Here is a 20,589-nt window from a genome sequence, read left to right on the forward strand (position 1 = left end):
GAATTTGTACGAAGTGGGTTTCTTCACTTCACTAACAGGAGAAATGTTAAACCATCCCGAGTACTCATACATAATAGGTGCGGATTTTAATGCCATTTGGAACCCAAGGATGGACAAAACTTACCTTTCCTTCTCCAGCGAACAAAATAATTCATCTAAAGCATTAAAAGATTGGTCGAAATCAACAGGAGTAACTGATTTATGGCGTTCACTTAACCCCATGACCCGCAAGTACTCCTGTCGTTCGGCGAGACACAACACACTATCCAGAATTGATTACGTCTTTGCATCCCCGAGAATATTTGATAAATACGAAGTGGAAATGACACCCAATGCGCTATCAGATCACTGCTACTTAATCCTGAAAGCAACATTTGGTACATTATCTACCCGGGCCCCAAGATGGCGTTTTAATTCGATGCTGCTTAACAACAAGGAATTCATTACACAAATTAAAGAAGCTCTCACAGTATTCCTACAAGTTAATGCTAACTCGGTGCAAGATCCCAGAATATTATGGATGTCGGTAAAGAGTATGATCAAGGATTTCTCGGATAGATTTACCTCCATATTGCGCAAAAATCAAAACACAAAACTGTCTGAAATGGAAACGCTTTACTCAACGCTTTTTAATTCTTTAAAATACAACAACTCTACTAGACTAGATAACCAAGTTAACATTCTAAAGACCGAGATCAAAGCAATGTACAGACAAAAATCGGAATTGCAAATACGCAGCACTAGACAACAGCAGTACTTCCAAGGTTCTAAACCTAGTCACCTATTAGCCATGCGACTAAGAATTAATGCAAAATTTGCAGATATAACTGCCATTAGGAAACAACAAGCTCTAGTAACAGAACCCAAAATAATAAACGATACATTCAAAGAATTCTACTCCGATTTATATAACTCAGAAACGACCTTTGATCAAGACAAATTAGACACATATCTTAATCAAATTACTCTCCCTAAACTTACAGATGAAGACGCTAAACAGTTAGAAGTACCGATCACATTAGAAGAACTCAAGAAGGCCATATCCGGAATGAAAAACGGCAAAGCTCCGGGAATTGACGGTATCCCATCAGAAATGTACATTTCTTGCTGGGACATATTTGGACCCTTATTACTAAATATGATCTTATACTCAGTCAAAGAGGGAAGCTTCATCGAACACCAAAATACCGCACTCATTTCAGTTCTTCACAAAAAAGACAAAGACCCCACTGAATGCGGTAGTTACCGTCCTTTAAGCCTCCTCGGAACCGATGTCAAACTGTACTCTAAGATATTAGCCATCAGATTGCAAAAGCATATGACGTCTTTAGTTCATACGGACCAAACAGGCTTCATAAAAGGTCGCCTGATCAATGATAACATAAGGCGAATACTGCACGTACTAGATACAGACAAAGAGGACATCACACCTAAGGCGATACTATCCCTGGATGCTATGAAAGCATTTGACAGGTTGGAATGGTCGTTTCTATGGGCAGTATTGGAAAGGATGGGGTTAGGAAAAGGTTTCATTGATATGATTAAAGTACTATACAAGGACCCATCGGCCATGATTACAACAGGCACAATCATCTCCAAAATCTTTCCGGTATCACGCTCTGCCAGACAGGGTTGCCCTCTTAGTCCCGGACTATTCAATTTATCATTAGAGCCTTTAGCACAATATATAAGACAATCCCAATCCATAGAACCAATCGTAATCAAGGGCACACAACAAAAAATTAGTTTATATGCGGACGACGTAATATTGTTCATGCAAAACCCCAACACCACATTGCCTCATCTGCTCAAGTTGATTGAGAACTTTGGTGATTTATCGGGATTTAAGATAAATTGGCCGAAGTCGGCTTTCCTTCCACTTAACACCCCTGCAAAAAAAGATATAACCCTCCCAGGTGCGATACCGATGGTAAAACATTTCAGATGCTTGGGAGTGGAAATATTCCCCACCATAAGACAAACGGTGAAGCACAATTACACAAAAATACAGAACAAAATCAAGGACGACCTGGACAGGTGGGCAAAACTTAAAAACTCAGTACAGGCAAGGGTATCAATAGTTAAGATGGATGTATTACCAAGAATCAATTTCTTCAGCTCAATGCTTCCGTTACCTCCTCCAGAGGGCTACTGGAAAAGATTACAAACCTCCACATACAAATTTATTTGGAATAACAAACCACCTCGCATAAAAAGATCCACCGCACAGAGAAGTAAAGCAGACGGTGGCATGGCAGTCCCAGATTTTTTACAATATTTTAATGCCTTCACATTAAGACCATTGAAGAAGATATGGTTTGACCCCGAGGCTTTGGTATCTTGGAGAAAATTAGAAGAAAACATAGTAGCCCCACAGAGATTGAAAGACATAGCATACACTAAACTTTCAATCAAGCATTGTGAGCGAGAATTTGGCCCAATAATAACCCATGCAATCAGGACATGGCGGGAAACTCAAAGGAAATTTCCTAACAATCAAGTATGGCATAATCACACTCCCATATTCAATAACAATGCTCTTAATGGGAAAACGACCTATAAGATTCCCTGTATGGGAAGAAAGAGGCATACACTCATTAGGGGATATTTTTAATAACAAGGGCCTCTGTAGTTATGTCGAAATATGCATAAAGTTTAACCTCACCGAGTCCACATGGCTTTTTTACATACAGTTAAAACTTTGTATGAGATCTCACGGTGTTCCATTACACATACCAATTGAACACCACAGATACCACAAATTTTTCTATGACAGAAATACATTGGGAGGTTTTGTATCAGGTTTTTATTCACAATTACTAACGTCCTCGTACGAAACCCTTCAACTAGACAATGTCTGGAGGAGGGATATACCAGACCTGGAAAATGACTTTGATTGGCAAGGAGCCTGGGCAAATGTCCGACTTACATCAAGGAACCCGGATCATCAACAAATCAATCTGAACTATATTCACAGGACATACTTGACTCCTATAAGGCTGTGCAAAATGGGGCTTATACAAAACTCCAAATGCTCCCAATGTACAAATGGGGACGAAGGAACATTTATGCACATGTATTGGGACTGCCCACCAGTTAAGGCATTCTGGGAAGATGTGTCCCAACAATTATCAATACTCGTATTTTGGAATATACCTGTACACCCCGCGGTATTGCTATTGAATGATGTTTTTGAGTTTGCAGTGAACCCACAACTAAAAAGATTGGTTTTATCGGGTATCACAGTAGCTAAAAAACTGATTGCATCACGTTGGTTTCAACCGGAAAAAATGTGCCGGAAAGTGTGGTTTCTTACATATCTTGATGTGATATATCAAGAAATATCAACAGCAAGAATTCTAGGGCTCAATGAATCCAAAATGTTAATGTGGTTAGAAGTGGTGGAGAGAATAAAAGCTAGCCTATAATGGTGATGTCTGGTTAGGAGTGAGGGATAATGGAGGTACTATCCAAGAGGGGGTCCGGGAGGGGGGGATTTGAGCTGGAGCATATGTGTGTAGGGTTTTAGAAAATAGGTATTCGGTGTATATTATATACTAACATTTATATAATTGTAACTTCGCTGGATATACACGGTATACGGTTAAAATGTTATTATTGACTATTTTTGTTTTATCCTGTTTCTGTACTTGCATATATTTTAACCACCTTTACTGAAAGTTTCATTATACATTGTGTGTTGAGTACTGACTTTTAATAAGTTTTGTTTTGCAATAATAAAAAAAATTAAAAAAAAAAAAATAGATGCTGACAAAGAGGACACCACACCTAAGGCGATACTATCCCTGGATGCTATGAAAGCATTTGACAGGTTAGAATGGTCGTTTCTATGGGCAGTATTAGAAAGGATGGGGTTAGGAAAAGGATTCATTGATATGATTAAAGTACTATACAAGGACCCATCGGCCAGGATTACAACGGGCACATTCATCTCCGATATCTTTCCGGTATCACGCTCAGCCAGACAGGGTTGCCCTCTTAGTCCCGGACTATTCGATCTATCATTAGAACCTTTAGCACAATTTATAAGACAATCCCAACACATAGAACCAATAGTAATCAAGGGCACACATCTTAAAATTAGTTTATATGCGGACGACGTAATATTGTTCATGCAAAACCCCAACAACACATTGCCGCATATACTCAAGTTGATAGAAAACTTTGGTGATTTATCGGGATTTAAAATAAATTGGCCTAAGTCGGCATTTCTTCCTCTTAACACCAGTGCAAAAAAAGACACAACCCTCCCAGGTGCGATACCCATGGTCAAACATTTCAGATGCTTGGGTGTGGAAATATTTCCCACCATAAGACAAACGGTGAAGCACAATTACACAAAAATACAGAACAAAATCAAAGACGACCTGGACAGGTGGGCAAAACTTAAAAACTCAGTACAGGCAAGGGTATCAATAGTTAAGATGGATGTATTACCAAGAATCAATTTCTTCAGCTCAATGCTTCCGTTACCTCCTCCAGAGGGCTACTGGAAAAGATTACAAACCTCCACATACAAATTTATTTGGAATAACAAACCACCTCGCATAAAAAGATCCACCGCACAGAGAAATAAAGCAGACGGTGGCATGGCAGTCCCAGACTTTTTACAATATTTTAAGGCCTTCACTTTAAGACCAGTGAAGATATGGTTTGACCCCCAGGCTTTGGTATCTTGGAGAGAATTAGAAGAAAACATGGTAGCCCCACAGAGACTGGAAGACATAGCACACACTAAAATTTCAATCAAGCATTGTGAGCGAGAATTTGGCCCAATAATTACCCATGCAATCAGAACATGGCGGGAAACACAAAAGAAATATCCTAACCCTCAAGAATGGCATAATCACACTCCCATATTCAATAACAATGCACTCCTAATGGGAAAACGACCTATAAGATTCCCTATATGGGAAGAGAAAGGCATACACTCATTAGGGGATATTTTTAATAACAAGGGCCTCTGTAGTTATGTCGAAATATGCATAAAGTTTAACCTCACCGAGTCCACATGGCTTTTTTACATACAGTTACGACTTTGTATGAGATCTCACGGTGTTCCATTACTCGTACCAATTGAACACCACAGATACCACAAATTTTTCTATGAAAGAGATACATTGGGAGGTTTTGTATCAAGTTTTTATTATCAATTACTAACGTCCTCGTATGAAACCCTTCAAATAGACACTGTCTGGAGGAGGGATATACCAGACCTGGAATATGACTTTGATTGGCAAGGAGCCTGGGAAAATGTCCGACTTACATCAAGGAACCCGGATCATCAACAAATCAATCTGAACTATATTCACAGGACATACTTGACTCCTATAAGGCTGTGCAAAATGGGGCTTATACAAGACTCCAAATGCTCCCAATGTACAAATGGGAACGAAGGAACATTTATGCACATGTATTGGGACTGCCCACCAGTTAAGGCATTCTGGAAAGATGTGTCCCAACAATTATCAACACTCGTATTTTGGAATATACCTGTACACCCTGCGGTATTACTATTGAATGATGTTTTTGAGTTTGCAGTGAATCCACAACTAAAAAGATTGGTTTTATCGGGTATCACAGTAGCTAAAAAACTGATCGCATCACGTTGGTTTCAACCGGAAAAAATGTGCCGAAAAGTATGGTTTCTTACATATCTTGATGTGATATATCAAGAAATATCTACAGCAAGAATTCTTGGGATCAATGAATCCAAAATGTCAATGTGGTTAGAAGTGGTGGAGAGAATAAAAGCTAGCTTATAATGGTGGTGTCTGGTTAGGAGTGAGGGATAATGGAGGTACTATCCAAGAGGGGGTCTGGGAGGGGGGGGTTTGAGCTGGAGCATATGTGTGTAGGGTTTTAGAAAATAGGTATTAGGGGTATATTATATACTAACATTTATATAATTGTAATTTCGTTGGATATACACTGTATACGGCTAAAATGTTATTATAGACTATTTTTGTTTTATCCTGTTTCTGTACTTGCATATATTATAACCACCTTTACTGAAAGTTTCATTATGCATTGAGTACTGACTTTTAATAACTTTTTGTTCTGCAATAATAAAAAAAATATAAAAAAAAAAAAAAATCATTATGCTCTCTAAATATCTGCATCAGCCATATTGGTGGTCGGTCGACCACTACCCCAGACCCCACTTTGAGAACCACTGGTGTAGTTGATGCGATGCCATCAGCTTACTCACCGAGTCCCGTGGTCCAAGTTCTGGCCCGCCGTCTGGTTCCGAGCAGCCAGGAAGCACGAGACGAAAAGGTTTTAATCCACACCACAACATGCAGGCAACAGGGGTTACCCATTTCCAACAGAAAACCACAAGCCTCGACTGTTTCATATGGGCCACGTTCCAACATGAATCAAGCATAATACTGTCGAGGCTTGTGGCTTTCTGTTGGAAATGGGTAATAACTCTATGTTGTGGCGTGGGTTAAAACTTTTTGTCTCGAGTCGTGACCCCATTTCTTGCCTGTCTTGACTCTTCCCGGTTTGCTCTGAAACGGGGGAGACGGGCAGGAACCAACCACGGGACTCTGAGTAATGGCATCATCAACTACAGCGTTAAGTGTTTCATACCACTTGATATCCAAAAATACCACTTAATGTCCAAAAATGCAAACATTCCCTTCAATTAGAAACGTTGTCACGTTATAATTCACATTGCAATCGCAATATGATCTTTCTTATTTATTTTTGCCAGTGTCATGCAGCCATGTTTGTGCTCTCTTACTAACGACCTCATCAAAGAGACCCTTCTAGATTGTGTGTGGCGGGCCTCCAGCGGTCAGGTGGTAATGTGATATAGGAATGGACTTGGTGGCCTGCGCCATGCACCTGTTCTTCACAATTCCTATAACTGTGATGTAATGCACACAATGGAAATACACCAGACATGCTTTCAGTTTGTCAGTAGATTGGACTGAAATAATAAGTTCAAACAGACTGTTGATCTTTATTTAAGGGTATGGTGTCTTTAAATGACAAGACAAGGACACTGCAGGGTTTTACTAAGGGTATTGCCAGCCTGCTAACATCAGGAAGACCATGCTTTGTGGTGCCGTCAGCTAATCAGTTTCTCTATGGGTTGGGAACAGGATGACCTGCTGCAGGTGGTGTTGCTGCAGTAAATCCGCAGTGTTCAGTGTTCTGTATTATGGTCAAGATTATAGGATTAAGGAGAACTAGGTAAGAACTCTGATGGGTTAGGTAGCAACATCAATATGGAGACTGCATATCAACTCGCTGTGTGACGACAGGGTATTTTTAGGACTGTGATGGATCAGACCAGGGGAGCTTGTTGTCATAACAGAAACAGTGTCCGCTGACAAAAGAACACGTAGTCGGTGTCTGATGAAAACAGGCCATGTAGAAGAAGGAAGTGACACCAGCACTAAGCAAGTTGAAGAGAAAAAGGAGTTCTTCATGGGGATCCGACGTCAGTGGGATCAAAATAGGCAAAACACTTTCCTCTCTTGCTAAAGGTGCTATAGATAAAAATGTTATGTAGAGTAATCATTTAATAAATAAATAAATAAATAAATACAAATAAAATAATGCATCCACAGAGCTTTTATGGAATAGAAGTGTGGAATAGAAATATTGCTTTCCCCACAAATGATTGTGGGTCCAAAAATGAATGTTGTTTACATGTTGCAGGCATGTATCCCTACTTTCCATTTCCCCAATGTGGCATGCGCCCGATTGGATAAATTACATGCTGGTGAGCAGGGGTTACCAAAGTTTTCAGGCCGCAACCCCCGAAATAACGGTTTCAGAGAGCCGCGACCCCCCGCCCCCACTGTTATAGGGGTGGTATATAAAATGTTTTATTTTTATTTATTTTGTAATGTATGGTTGAAACATGCAAATGTTCAAACGCACACGCACTAATAAGCATTGGAGGCTTTTAACCAGGGCCGGACTGGGGAAATCATTCAGGCCAGGAAATATAGTGAGAATTATAGCCCCAGTCAGGCCACTTTTTAAGCGGGGGTTTGGGGGTCCCCCACCAGGAAATATTTTGTTACAAAGAACTTAATTTCCTGCATTCTGGTGCAGGATTTTTTTTATTTGTACCCTTTAAATGCTAGTGTTTGTGATGGCATCACAAATTATTGTAAAAAAAACAGGCTAGCATAATATCAATGATTAGCAACAACACTGATTTTGATGGATTTTTTTTTTTTTGTAATGTCGGATTGAAAAAAATACTCACACTCTTACCATAAGGGACTAAATAGTCTCTTGTTGAATTGTCTCTTCAAAAACACCATAACAATATTATATGTGGCCTGGCCTGCTTCTAAGTTCAATAATAATAATAATACATTTATTATTTTTTAATCAATACATTCTGGAAATCATCTCGCGACCCAGATCTTGATCAGTAGTGTAGCACTTGTGTCACCTACTTGTAACGGCTGTTCGCCACGGGCACAGTTCTAGGTACGAATGAGGAGAGGAGTAAATATGCACAATTGAAGAATAGTGGACCAGAGACAGAATTATAACAATGACCGGTTTATTATTAAATGCGCGCTAGCTAGACATACAGATGTAAAGTACTAAGTTGAAGTATCCCTTTCGGGAGGGTTACTTCGATATCAAGTCCTAGATTGATTGGCTCAACACATTAGGTTTGGTTCAGACGTCTCTGAGGTTATCTCTAGCTAAAAGCTAGGTTCAAGGTTGGATATTGGATGTATCCTTTTATCATCAGTAAACTCTATTTCAGTTTATCATTTCAATGGGTAAATGTCTAAACATATTAATTCAAACCTTTAAATGTGCAGGGAAAGCAAATACCTTACTAGGTGAAATGCTCCTTTAAACTCTTCCTTTGAAGGTGTAACACAAAAAAAGTACCAAATGGAATATTCTAGGTTATGGGAATGCAAATACCTTATTAGGTGAAATTACCCTTTAAACATTCTTTCTTTACAGGAGAACCATCAGTGATTCAACTATAATCAATGTCATCAATGGGTACACTTGAATCCCATTAACTCGTCCTCTTTACAAGAGAACATCAGTACTAGTTCAAATAACTTACTGTGTGTATTTACCCTTTAAGTCTCCCTTCTTGTAGGAGAATTATCAGTATCTTATCAGATCAAATCAAATTCAAAATAACAAAAGGTGAACAGGGTCGAAGCCCTTGGAATGTCCTTGTGTTCAGGTCAGTTCAATCCGTGGAAGTTCTTATGATTCAAGTTCTGTCAGTTCAATCCTACCGGACTGTTGAGGTAACAGGAGTTGGGCAACAGGGGTATTCGAATCAGGCTGGCATTAGCTTTGAGCTATATCAGAGGTTCAGTGGGTTGGCTCGCCATCTTGCATCGTCCGGCACACCGCCTCGTCCCCTCGTGGGCACACGTGGTGATGGGGACTCTGGACTCCTGGAACTGCTCCCAGGGTGGAACGGGGTGCTAGAAAAACCTGGCCTGCTTGTGAGCAGTCATTCAGAAAATAAAAGCTATTTACCATCTTTTATCGCTTCATCATCTTTTCATTGCTTTCAGAATGAATAATCAATCAGGCTACTTTTAGCTATGCTAAGCTAAAGTAGGCTGTCTCATCCCAGCACATGGGATCATATGCCACATGCTAATTTAGGCTAAAGTGCGCTAGCATATGGGACATTCCCCACGTTCATATGAAACTCTCAAAAACATTCAAAATGTATATAGACCTTGTTCTTATCGTACAGCATATCAATACAATTATAAGTACTTCTGAAATGGTTCCTTCCTAGTTTTCATTTAACCAAATTGAGCTTGGGCAGTTCGTGTATAACTCAGAATGAAGCTACGTTAACGTTATTAGCTTGTAGCATTAAGCTAAGCCATAGGCGGCGGGTATATATAGGCTAGGGGGGGGCTATGCCTACCCAGAATATTATGCTCGGAATCTTGAAATGTATATAATATGTGCGCAGGCTGCTGGCTATTGTGTGCGTCTTGTGCTGCAGCCGGCTGGCCGAGGTGTCAACGACGAAGGTGTCAATCAGTGGCAGCGTTTAACATTCCAGGTACAGGCAGTAAGTACAGTAACCAATCACGCATAGGCTCAGGTTAAATAATGTAGCCAATCACATCATTCACATGATCATCCTGATGCCGCAGTAAGCAAACATCTGTGTTCTGAATTTCAGCACGCCGATCGCTTTGTAGCGAACACCAGCGCACTATTTTGAGTCAAATTTCAAAAAACTAAATGGATATATACGGTATTTTTCCAAGGCATAAACAAAGTAATTTAGAAGCTGCACCGGCTGGCCCTGGGCATAACTACCGATCACCTGAGGCTGTATGTTGTTTTATCTTGGCAAACAAGGGCTTGCTCTAAGAGGACATGATGAGAGTCCGAGTTCATCAAATCGTGGAAACTTTTTAGAGCTACTGTATGTACATTGTTTTCAAAGCATGCTGAGATCTAAATTACGAAAAACGTTCACTTCATTGCAACTTGTGATTCAAGTTGTGAACGGTCTTTCTCACCAAGACGAAACGTCGGGGCGTTCCCTTTATAGCCTTCCCTGACCTAAAGCCCACGCGCCGCCTATGAGCTAAGCTAACAATTTTTGCACTCGACAATTGAATAGCACAATTTTGATTGCAACTCACAAACTGCAGGCTACAGCTACTTTACTGCAAAGCTTCTTCGGTTTTGCAACTGGGGGAATCTTTTATAACTGTTTGATAACTGGTTTTATCATGCTATCTCATCTCGTTATCTAGCTCTGTTCAACTGCGTGTTGAATCTCTGGGGATTGTGTCTGCATCTGCGCAGTAGCAAGACTCACCTGCTGTAAAGCAAGGCGTGGCTGTCATGACATCTATCTCACTCATGTCATCTCGCGTCATGATGCAAATTAAAGGGCAATGCTGTAATTCAAAGGACTTGGTACCCAATAATATTAACTACTTATGTTCCTACATAATAGCCTTAACTATTTATGTTCTTATTCAATGGTAGGGCTGCAACGATTAGTCGACGTCGTCGATTATAAAAAAATCGTCGACGAGAAATTGTTGCGTCGATTAGTCATTAACCCTTTAATCGCCAAGGACGCCGTAACTCGTCATTCCCCGCCATGCTTAATCTGCCAATGACGCCGTAACACGTCATTGAGATCAATATTTCAAAAATCTGTGATGGCAATCATATTTCTCCCGCGGAGACTTGAGATCTACTCTTGATCCCCTCTCAACTCTCCAACGGTTCAAGTGCGCCATCTGGTGGCCGATCGGCGGATCGCCCAAACTGGAAACGGGAAACCGAAACTGGTGCTCATCCAAATTCGGTCCGACCACTCGCTATAGCTCCCGGGACTCGAGCTCGGCACAATGGATAGCGATCAGTTACCAATAACTCGATAAACAACATGATTTGGACGTATATACTATTATACAACCTGGAGATGCATCGCATATTTCAACATCCCATAATAGGAATCTTTTTGCTCCACGGCCCGAGGAGACTGGGGTAAGTTTCAGCGTTTATTTTTACCGTGTTCGATACAAACTGCTCTAATGATCATATCACCCACACTACATGAATCATCTAACGTTGGCCACGGAATTATAAACGACCCCCCCCCCCCCCATCCGGTCAACATCAGATGATAAGTAGTAACTTCTAGAACAGGGGTTCCCAACCTTTTTTCCCCCAGGGACCCCCAAACATCTCTGATGAAATTCCTGGACCCCCCTCCTAATAAAATACCATAAAATACCTTTTTGTCATTTTAATAACAAACTGCTTATACACAGGCATATGCATCATAATTAGACCCACTATGCTTCTTTGACTTGTGCCTTCAATCAACAAATCTCATCTTGCACCATATGTATTTCAAAATGTTGGCCAATATTCAAATCCTGTATTCATCCTCTCAAATCAGGCCCTAATGGTGAACGGTTATGTTGCATGAAGTAAGAATCCACTGCAGTAAAAATATCCTCACCTCGAGTGGTGGTAGTAAGGTTGACTGACATGAGAATGTCCTGCTTCAGATCCTCATTTTCGATATACTGCACATAAACGATGAGCACAGCCTCGTCTGCGACAGTTGTAGTTTCATCAAGTTGTATGGCAAATGGACCCTTTCTAAGCTTTTCTGACAGCTGCTGCTCGCAATCACTTGACATCTTATCAATTCGGTCTTTCACTACATTGTTCGAGAGTGGTACTGATTTTAGTTTATCCGCCACCTGTGGGCCGCACAGTTTCTAAACCATTTTGATGCAGGCTGGTTTGATGAGCTGCTCGCCAATATTGTGCGGTTTCTTTGCTTTTGCAATTAAAAGCGAACACTCCAAGGAGGCTTCGGTAGCCTTCTGTAAATCACTGCCACCCCTGCTCCACGCTACTCTAACATCAACGGGCTTGTTCGCCTTGAGAGACTGTTCTTTCCTCCGAAAAAAGTCTGGATCCTTCCCAACGGTTTCTGGGTGCTTAGACGCCTGATGTCTTTTCAGCTTGCTGGGCTTCAGGCTCGAGTTTGCCAACTTTTCTCCACAAATCACACACTCAGGTTGTTTGTCTGGTCCCTCAGTGAAGCCCATGGTGATGTAATTTTCGCGATTGCTGTAGGTCCTAACTTTTTTTGCAGATGAGCTGCCGTCATCTCCTTTTCGTTTGTCACACATTTTCGCCTCTGGCGGCTGACTGCAGACGAGCCGAGAAAGTTAACTAGCGTGCTAGGCTAGCTACGGAAAGTGATACAGTCAACTGATTCGCGTTTTTTAGCGGCTACCCGGTTAACGTTAAAAAATCATGTCTAGATGTTTATTTATTTATCTTTATTTTTTATTGTAGTGGAGAGACTATTCATGCTTCTGATGATAAAAATATGCTAATTAACTATTTCTCAAAAAAAAAAAAAAAAAAAAATTACCTCAAATCATCTGTGGTCTGGCAGACCCCCTGCGCCCCCTGGCGGACCCCCAGGGGGTCCGCGGACCCCGGGTTGGGAATCACTGTTCTAGAAGCACGTCCATTTGAATTTTTTTATCTGGCGCCAATCGCTATCAAACTGTATTTGATCATCAATATAATGCATTTAGGGCTATAAATCACGTTCTGCAGAATGCAGAACATATTTATACTTTAGACCGTATTTTAGTATGAATATGTGAATGAAAAAGTATAACGTTCCTACATCCTGAACGATAGATAATTGACGTTGAATTAAGCATTACATAACGCGCAGGAGTGGTTTGTGACCAATAAACCATGCCTAGGGGTGGTTGTTAGGCCCGAGGCGCAGCCGAGGGTCGTTAGACCCCCCTAGGCATGGTTTATTGTTCACAAATCACGACTGCAAGTGGTGTAAAGCTTTTATACAACTGCCAGATTCATCCAACCTTATTTCTATACAATAAACACACATTAATCGAAGATTTATTGAAAAAACCATCCGCCAGAAAAAGTAGTTCCCACAACTACAAAAAAGACAAGTTGCCTCCATGTGGAAGCAGCTTGAAGTGCATCCAACCAAACTAACACATCCAACTGTGTATTATTGGAATGATTGAGAGAAGTTGCCTCATGTGGAAGCAGCTTGAAGTGCATCCAACCAACTAACACATCCAACTGTGTATTATTGGAATGATTGATTGAACATTTTATTACCAGATGCAGAATGGGTACAATACAGTACGGCTCAATACACACAATTGTTAAGGGAATGCAGACCTACTTTCCATAGAACTTCATTCTTAGATGCTTCTATATAAAGTAGGTAAAACAAATTAAAACGTTTTCTTTGCCCTATAGGAAAAAAACGTTTTCTTCGCCCTATTTTTTTATTTATTTCTTTTAGCCTAAACTTAACCAGTTGGAAACCAGGGGTACAGTAATAAAATTAGCAATCAATCAATTCAATAGACCATGCTCACTTAAAACAGCGCTGCTTCTCTCTCAGTCTGACTCCCCCGCTGTTGCAGACAGGAGTGTGTGTGTGTGTGCGTGTGTGCAGGGAGCGAAATTAACTTTTTGACTCACCGGCCAGTGGCGGGTAGATGGGAAGAGTCTACCCGCCAAGCATATTTCTTACCTGCCAAATTTCTTTTGATTAAAAAATATATATATATATATTTTATATAAAAAAAAAATTAAATAAAATATATATTATATAATCATACTTGTAGTTGTATTATCTGCGAGACATCGCCACCACGCAATAAGTCAAAATGCTTGCTATCTGCAAACAGCTCCACTGTCTGTGTGTATACTTGAGTAGTCTCCAGCTCCAGCAAGGATTCTCCGGCCCTGCAGCTAGACCCTATATTCAGCTAGACCCTACATTCAGCATGCAAGGATTCTCCGGCGATGCAGCTGGACCTATTTATAACGTTACCGTTCTTTTGTCAAATCACATTCAACAAGCCCTCAGCTAGAATACGCATTCAATCAATGTTATAAGACATTGATATCAGGAGCTATCTGTAGCTACTGCTAGCCCGGTAGATAACGTTAAGACAATTTAGTTTACTGGGACATATGGATCAACGTGAGCTAGCTAAGCTAGCTAACGAGGGACCGGAGGTATTATGCACTCGAGTAGACTATTGCTGGAGCATTTGTTGATATCAGCAGCTATCAGTAGCTAGCCAGCTAGATACCGTTAGACAATGCCTCGTCATGTATTAAACTAAAAGTGAATAGTTGACTGGGTCATTGTTTAAACAGTAACGTTAGCTCTTGGAGGTCCGATATAGACTAGAGCAGATGAAGTAAACAAGCCAGATAGCTTCCGATTGGTCATTTGCTTTTTTTCTCATGAAACCAGTCACGTCACTCTACTGTGATTGGACCTAGTGCGATGTGGGACTTGTAGTTTTTTAACGATCTCGCGGCGGAGATAATCTGTACTCGCACAAGAGTATCGTTATGAACTACACGTCTACACGCCACACGGCGGGCAGCCCTCTAAGTGTCATGCGCCAAAGGTAAAAACAGCCCGCCCCTGGCGGGCGGCGGGCTTTAGTTTCGGTCCCTGTGTGTGTGTGTGTGTGTGTGTGTGTGTGTTTGTGGGTACGCCAGCGTCGGACAGTGTGAGAGTGAACGCTGCAGTCAGTGGGAAGGAAGTAGAAATTTAAATCAATCAATTAATCAATCAATCAATCCGCGATTTTTCTTTTGTTCTAGATTGACTCAAGACCCATCAATTACATCATCCAACATTGTTTAAAGGACTAACACATTCCCCTTGACAGAATCGCTTCATATTTAGTCGTTATGGCGCTATCAACATATCCATTTGTTGTCCGCGATCTTGTTTTCTCCCGGAGTGAGCCGGGGAGTGATATGTGATTCGGTTGTGGGCGGGTCCTGAGTCCAGGACCGTGGATTGTTGCCAATAAAGACGTGTAAATGGACTGTTTCAGCCAATCGGAATCGAGAAATTTGCATGCCGTTGTATAATGGGCCATAGTAATGTCAATTTAGCAATACAATTTAAAAAGTTATAGCCCTGCAAAGAAGGGGAACTTCTCCATAGACAAATAGAGCTGGCAGAGGATGGTATAAGGATGTACATAAGCGTGGCAGAGAAGGGGTTAAAAAAAAAGAAAAAAAAGTGGCTTCTCAGCTCTGGTCCAGCCAGCTGAAGACTTCTTCGCTTAACATAACAGACCGACAGTAAGTTTGGGGGAACTAATGGGATAACTGGGGATGTTGTTTGGTCCTGACAAGAGTCTCAAAGCAACTCTGAGGTCATGCTCAATGTCCAATCTGTTCCTCTGCTCTGTCTTCAGCTGGACCAGAGCTGAGAAGCCACTTTCACAAAGATAGGTAGTGTAAACGATTTATTTTTTTATTTTTTTTATATAATTGTTTTTCCGATTAGTCGACTAATCGAAAAAATAATCGACAGATTAGTCAACTACCAAAATAGTCATTAGTTGCAGCCCTATTCAATAGAATAGTTATATTCTATAATTAAATAGTTATGAATCTGAAACCTGGGTTACAGTAGCACTTCATTCATATTTATTCTCTCTCTCAACAGGGTCCTCTTGGCAGACGTCCTGTTTTTTTCTCCCTCTTACCCTTTCCTGCTTTTTTATTTTAATTATTTTTTTGTTTTATTAATTTTGTCGTGGAGAGGGAGAAAGAGGAGTGATCTTTACAACATCACAAGAGGCGAGCCCGGTTGTGTTGATGGTACGGGGCCGGTCCGCTCGGACTGACGGGACGCACAAGCCCTCCGGATTTTAACAGCTCACGAGTGGAACGATGAGCGCAGGCAAAGCCAGTGGAATGAAAATGCCGAGCAAGATCGGCCGGCCACCAGGGGGCGTAGCCGCCAAGACGACTCCTGCGACAGGTTGGGAGTCTTCCTTACATCTACCTGCTCTGACGGTCTCTTACCCTCAAGTTCTCGTGAAGCATGACTGGCTGTATTCTCTGTTGCAGTGGGGTGGTGGTGGCTAGGGGGAGTGGTGTTTCTGTATGGGTCTAATATGGACCCTTTTCACAGGTGTGTCATGGCAGGGTAAACTGTATTTCTGCAGTGGTGAGCTAGGGTAGACTAGTGATGCCCTGATTGGTATCTGGGGCCAATCACTGCATATCTTAATTGATCGGTAATAGGTATCTGCTATATTAAGCCTGGTCAAATTCCTATCCTTTTTTGTAAAAAAGCTGATGCAAGCTTTTTTTTTCTTCTTTTAAGCAGCATTATTCAATTAGCAAGCATATCTTGCCTACATTGGATTTACTTTAATAAACTTGGAAGTGTGCACTGTGCTGCTATATTATCTTTTATCTAGGAAATACAAATATCTGATTGGGACTCTGTATTGCCAAATACTCAATATTAAATGACTGATCGGGGGCTAAAAGACTTCATCGGGACATCCCTAAAGTAGACTCATCATTAACGTTTATTAGCTGCAGCTGTGTTTACCCTTTCTACGACATGTTCATGAAAATAAAGGATCCATTTGTCCATTTGGACGAGTGGTATCTGCCGCTGGCTGGGTGTGAGCCATTGCTCACTAACCTCTGGCTTTTATCAGTCAGAAAGGGGCTCACAGTCTCCATCCACTGTGGGTGTCTGGGTATTTTGTGCATTGCAGACATAATGCTGATAAATGCTCTGGCATTTAAGAGATCTAGTAATCACCGTATATTCACCCTCAGAATCTAGCCAAAATTGGTGATGTGATGGTGGAATATACACTAATGTAGCTAGCTTTGTGAGCATTTAACAGGGTGGCACAGTGGTTAGCATTGTTGCCTCACAGCAAGAAAGTCCTGGCTTCAAACACCCCAGCAGGGGGTCTTTCTGTGTGGAGTTTACTTTGCATGTTCTGCGTGGATTTCCTTCGGGTACTCCCGTTTTCCCCCACACCATAAAAAGACATGCATGCTAGCTATACAGTATTCTGCCATTGACCTTGACTTGAAGGTACTGGCACTCGAATTGGAGTTGGTCCCCAGGTGCTGCACTGTGTGGCTGCCCACTGCTCCTAATAAATAGTTGGCGTGGGTCAAATGCAGAGGATTCATTTTCCTGAGGGGATTAGTAAAATGTATACAGTTGTCACCACAGGATTTAGTTTTTGTGTCTGTGTTAAAAAACCGAGGCCATGGAGAAATCAGACCTAGCATTGTAAATAGTAAATTTCCACTCGGGAAATCTGCACAGTATGTTGATGCATTTAAATTAAAACAACATGACAAGTTAAAATAAAGTTCTGATATTTGGAACCCAAGCCATATTTCCTACTTATAAATGGTGATGTTGAGAGTACTTTCTTGGCACAATCCATGGGTCAAGCTCCTGTCTGTACAAGCTAACACAGGTTTGTGTGCACCGTGGAGTAGATTTAAGTTACCTTCAGTCAGGTTGTACAGACAGGTGCTTGACCCCATGTGACTTTGCATTAGTTTGTGGCTACCTATCCAGAGCTAGTATGAGGAACGGCATGGATTCTGCTGAGATAGGACTCTACTTATCAACATCCCCACTGGCAAGTAGGAAATAAGGCTAGGGTTCCAAAAATCTCAACATTATTCCCATACACTCCAGCCACATGGCTCAGCTGATAATGACAAACCCCTCCACTCTTTCCCTCTTAGCTGGACCCAAAGCAACTGTGGCCGACAAACCAGCGGCTAGTGCCAGTGGCGGAGAGCCGGAGAGTGCCGGGGAGACCTTCCAGGTTGGGGAGCGTGTGTGGGTTAACGGGAACAAGCCAGGCTATGTGCACTTCCTGGGGGAGGCACAGTTTGCTCCAGGACAGTGGGCAGGTATCGTGCTGGATGAGCCTATTGGTAAGAATGATGGCTCTGTGGCAGGGGTGCGCTACTTCCAGTGCGAGGCCTTGCGAGGGATATTTACTCGTCCGTCCAAGTTGTCCAGCACGGAGGGGGAAGAGAACGGAACTCTGACGGCGCCACCGTCCCGTGCCGCCTCACCCACCCCTTCAGTTGGCAGCGTAGCCTCCCATACACTTGCAACAACACCAGCCCCTGCAACCAAGAAGGCCTCCGTTTCTACGCCGATGACGCCGGCCTCCAACCTGGCATGCACAAACAGTGAATCTGTCTCCAACCTCTCGGAGACGGGATCTGTCAAGAAGGGGGAGAGAGAGCTGAAGATCGGGGATCGTGTTTTGGTAACGTTTATATTTCATACTAATCAACATTTTGTAATGCTGTGAGACCTTAAAGGAACACGCCAACTTTTTGAGAAATTTGCTTATTTGCCATCTACCCTGGAGTTAGACAAGCGGATACCTTTTCTTCTCTGTGCATGCATTAGGCTTAGGGAACAGCTGCCTGCACCGTTAGCCTAGCTTAGCGACGTTAGCGTCATTCACTGGAAGTAGGTGTGCCAGTGTAGCCTTGTTCCCAACACTCACGAAATACACTCCAAATACAACTCAAAAATGTTCCTGTAAACATGTTGTGACCTGTGTATTTACCACGTGGAGAAAATAAATAATTAACATTAAAAATAGACATTTTCATTTTCTAAGCAAATATATACTCAGAAATAATTTTTTGCTGAACCACTGCTGCCTCGGCGCAGTGATTTCACGCATCGACTCAAAGCCCTGTTGTAACTATAGAAACTGACTAAACAATGAAGCCACTTTTATGCTCTTTTCTTTGGTCATAGACAGGGGAGGAAATTAGGCCACTTTACTCGCCAATTGCGAGTATTTTTTACGTTTGGCGAGTAATTCATGAAGAGCACTCGCCAGTCTGGCGAGTACTAGTAATTACAAAAACAAAAAAATCATTCTGCAATCTGCTGATTCGCTCACTGGCACAAACCGAACTCTGACTCCCCCCTTGATTCCTCCCATTTGCGCCACATAATAATCAGACCATAACCAATGAACATCATCGTTGTACAGATGCGCTCTAAGCTCCTCCAATGAACACTCGTTTTCTAGAAGACGCCGCCCATCTAGCGGAAGTGGACAGACCACTGCGCGCAGACCTACAAACTCCTGCCACCGGCAGCCGGCTTGACAACGTAGACAAACTTACAAAAACACATCAGTGGATGAAAATAATTGCATGTAGAGTCGTCGCTTTCGGATATCAGTGCGGTCTGACATGGGGGCGAACAACAGCACGCGACGCGTCTCCTTCGAGTCGGATGAGAATGACCAGCATTAGCCGGCTAGCTACCTAGCATGTAACAAGCTACCATAACGCGCATTCAACATAGTGGACTATACTGAGCGGCTTTGCTTAAATGCAGCCGAGTGACATTTTATTATTACCGAGTTTCCCCCCATATCACCACTCGCCCATATGCCCTTCACAACGGTGATGTTGTCATATTTGGCATTCAGAATACACCTGCTGAACCCCTAGCGTTGTCGATTCGGTTCCAATGTATTGTCATCTTACAGCACAAGTACAGTACAACCAGAATACATTTGGCATACAACCAGAGTGCAAATGTAACAAGTCAAGTTCAAGTTGTTTTATTTAGCTATTACATTACAGTGAAATGCTTGGTTCTTTCACTGCCCAACTCAGTCCAACCTAAACCAGCCCTTATTAACAGATTGCAGAATGGGTACAATACAGTACAGCTCAATACACACAATTGTTAAGGGGATGCAGACCAGAGAAGGACTTTAGTCTTGTTTACATCAGGGTCCCCCATTTCAGTCCTGTTTGCTTAATGCCTTGTCCACTTCCTCCACACTCCAATATGCCCTTCAACCCTGCTCCTGTCAAACCTGCTCTTTCCATTCCCTCCATCATGTCCCCCCTTTCTGATGAATATTTCCTGCACTTAAGAGTCAGACACACATTCCTAGTAGTTGAGCTGTGATGAATGAATGAATGAAAACTTTATTTAACAGATTGCAGAATGGGTACAGTACAGTACGGCTCAATACATGCAATTGTTAAGGGGATGCAGACCAGAGAAAGACTTTCGTCTTGTTTACATCAGGGTCCCCCATTTTCAATTTATCATTCAGTATAACCTAGACCAGCCCAACCCAGCATCTTTCACTGCCCAGTTCAGCCCAACCCAGTCCAGAATAGTTCCCTCTT

General features: G+C 41.9%; 1 protein-coding gene across 3 annotated transcripts in view; it reads left to right on the forward strand.

Annotated features, from left to right (window-relative positions):
* The window catches only part of clip1a (CAP-GLY domain containing linker protein 1a), an 84,316-nt gene that overhangs the window by 14,473 nt on the left and 49,254 nt on the right, over positions 1–20,589 (forward strand). For all 3 annotated transcript variants that reach the window (XM_084319710.1, XM_084319711.1, XM_084319712.1), the window contains exons 2-3: positions 16,061–16,378; positions 18,139–18,677. In XM_084319710.1, coding sequence (XP_084175836.1) covers positions 16,288–16,378; positions 18,139–18,677 — 630 coding nt within the window. In that variant the 5' untranslated portion in view covers positions 16,061–16,287. The remainder of the gene's footprint in view (positions 1–16,060; positions 16,379–18,138; positions 18,678–20,589) is intronic.

The sequence above is a fragment of the Notolepis coatsorum genome (genome assembly GCF_963971535.1).
Source record: "Notolepis coatsorum genome assembly, chromosome: 1".
Lineage (NCBI taxonomy): Eukaryota > Metazoa > Chordata > Actinopteri > Aulopiformes > Paralepididae > Notolepis > Notolepis coatsorum.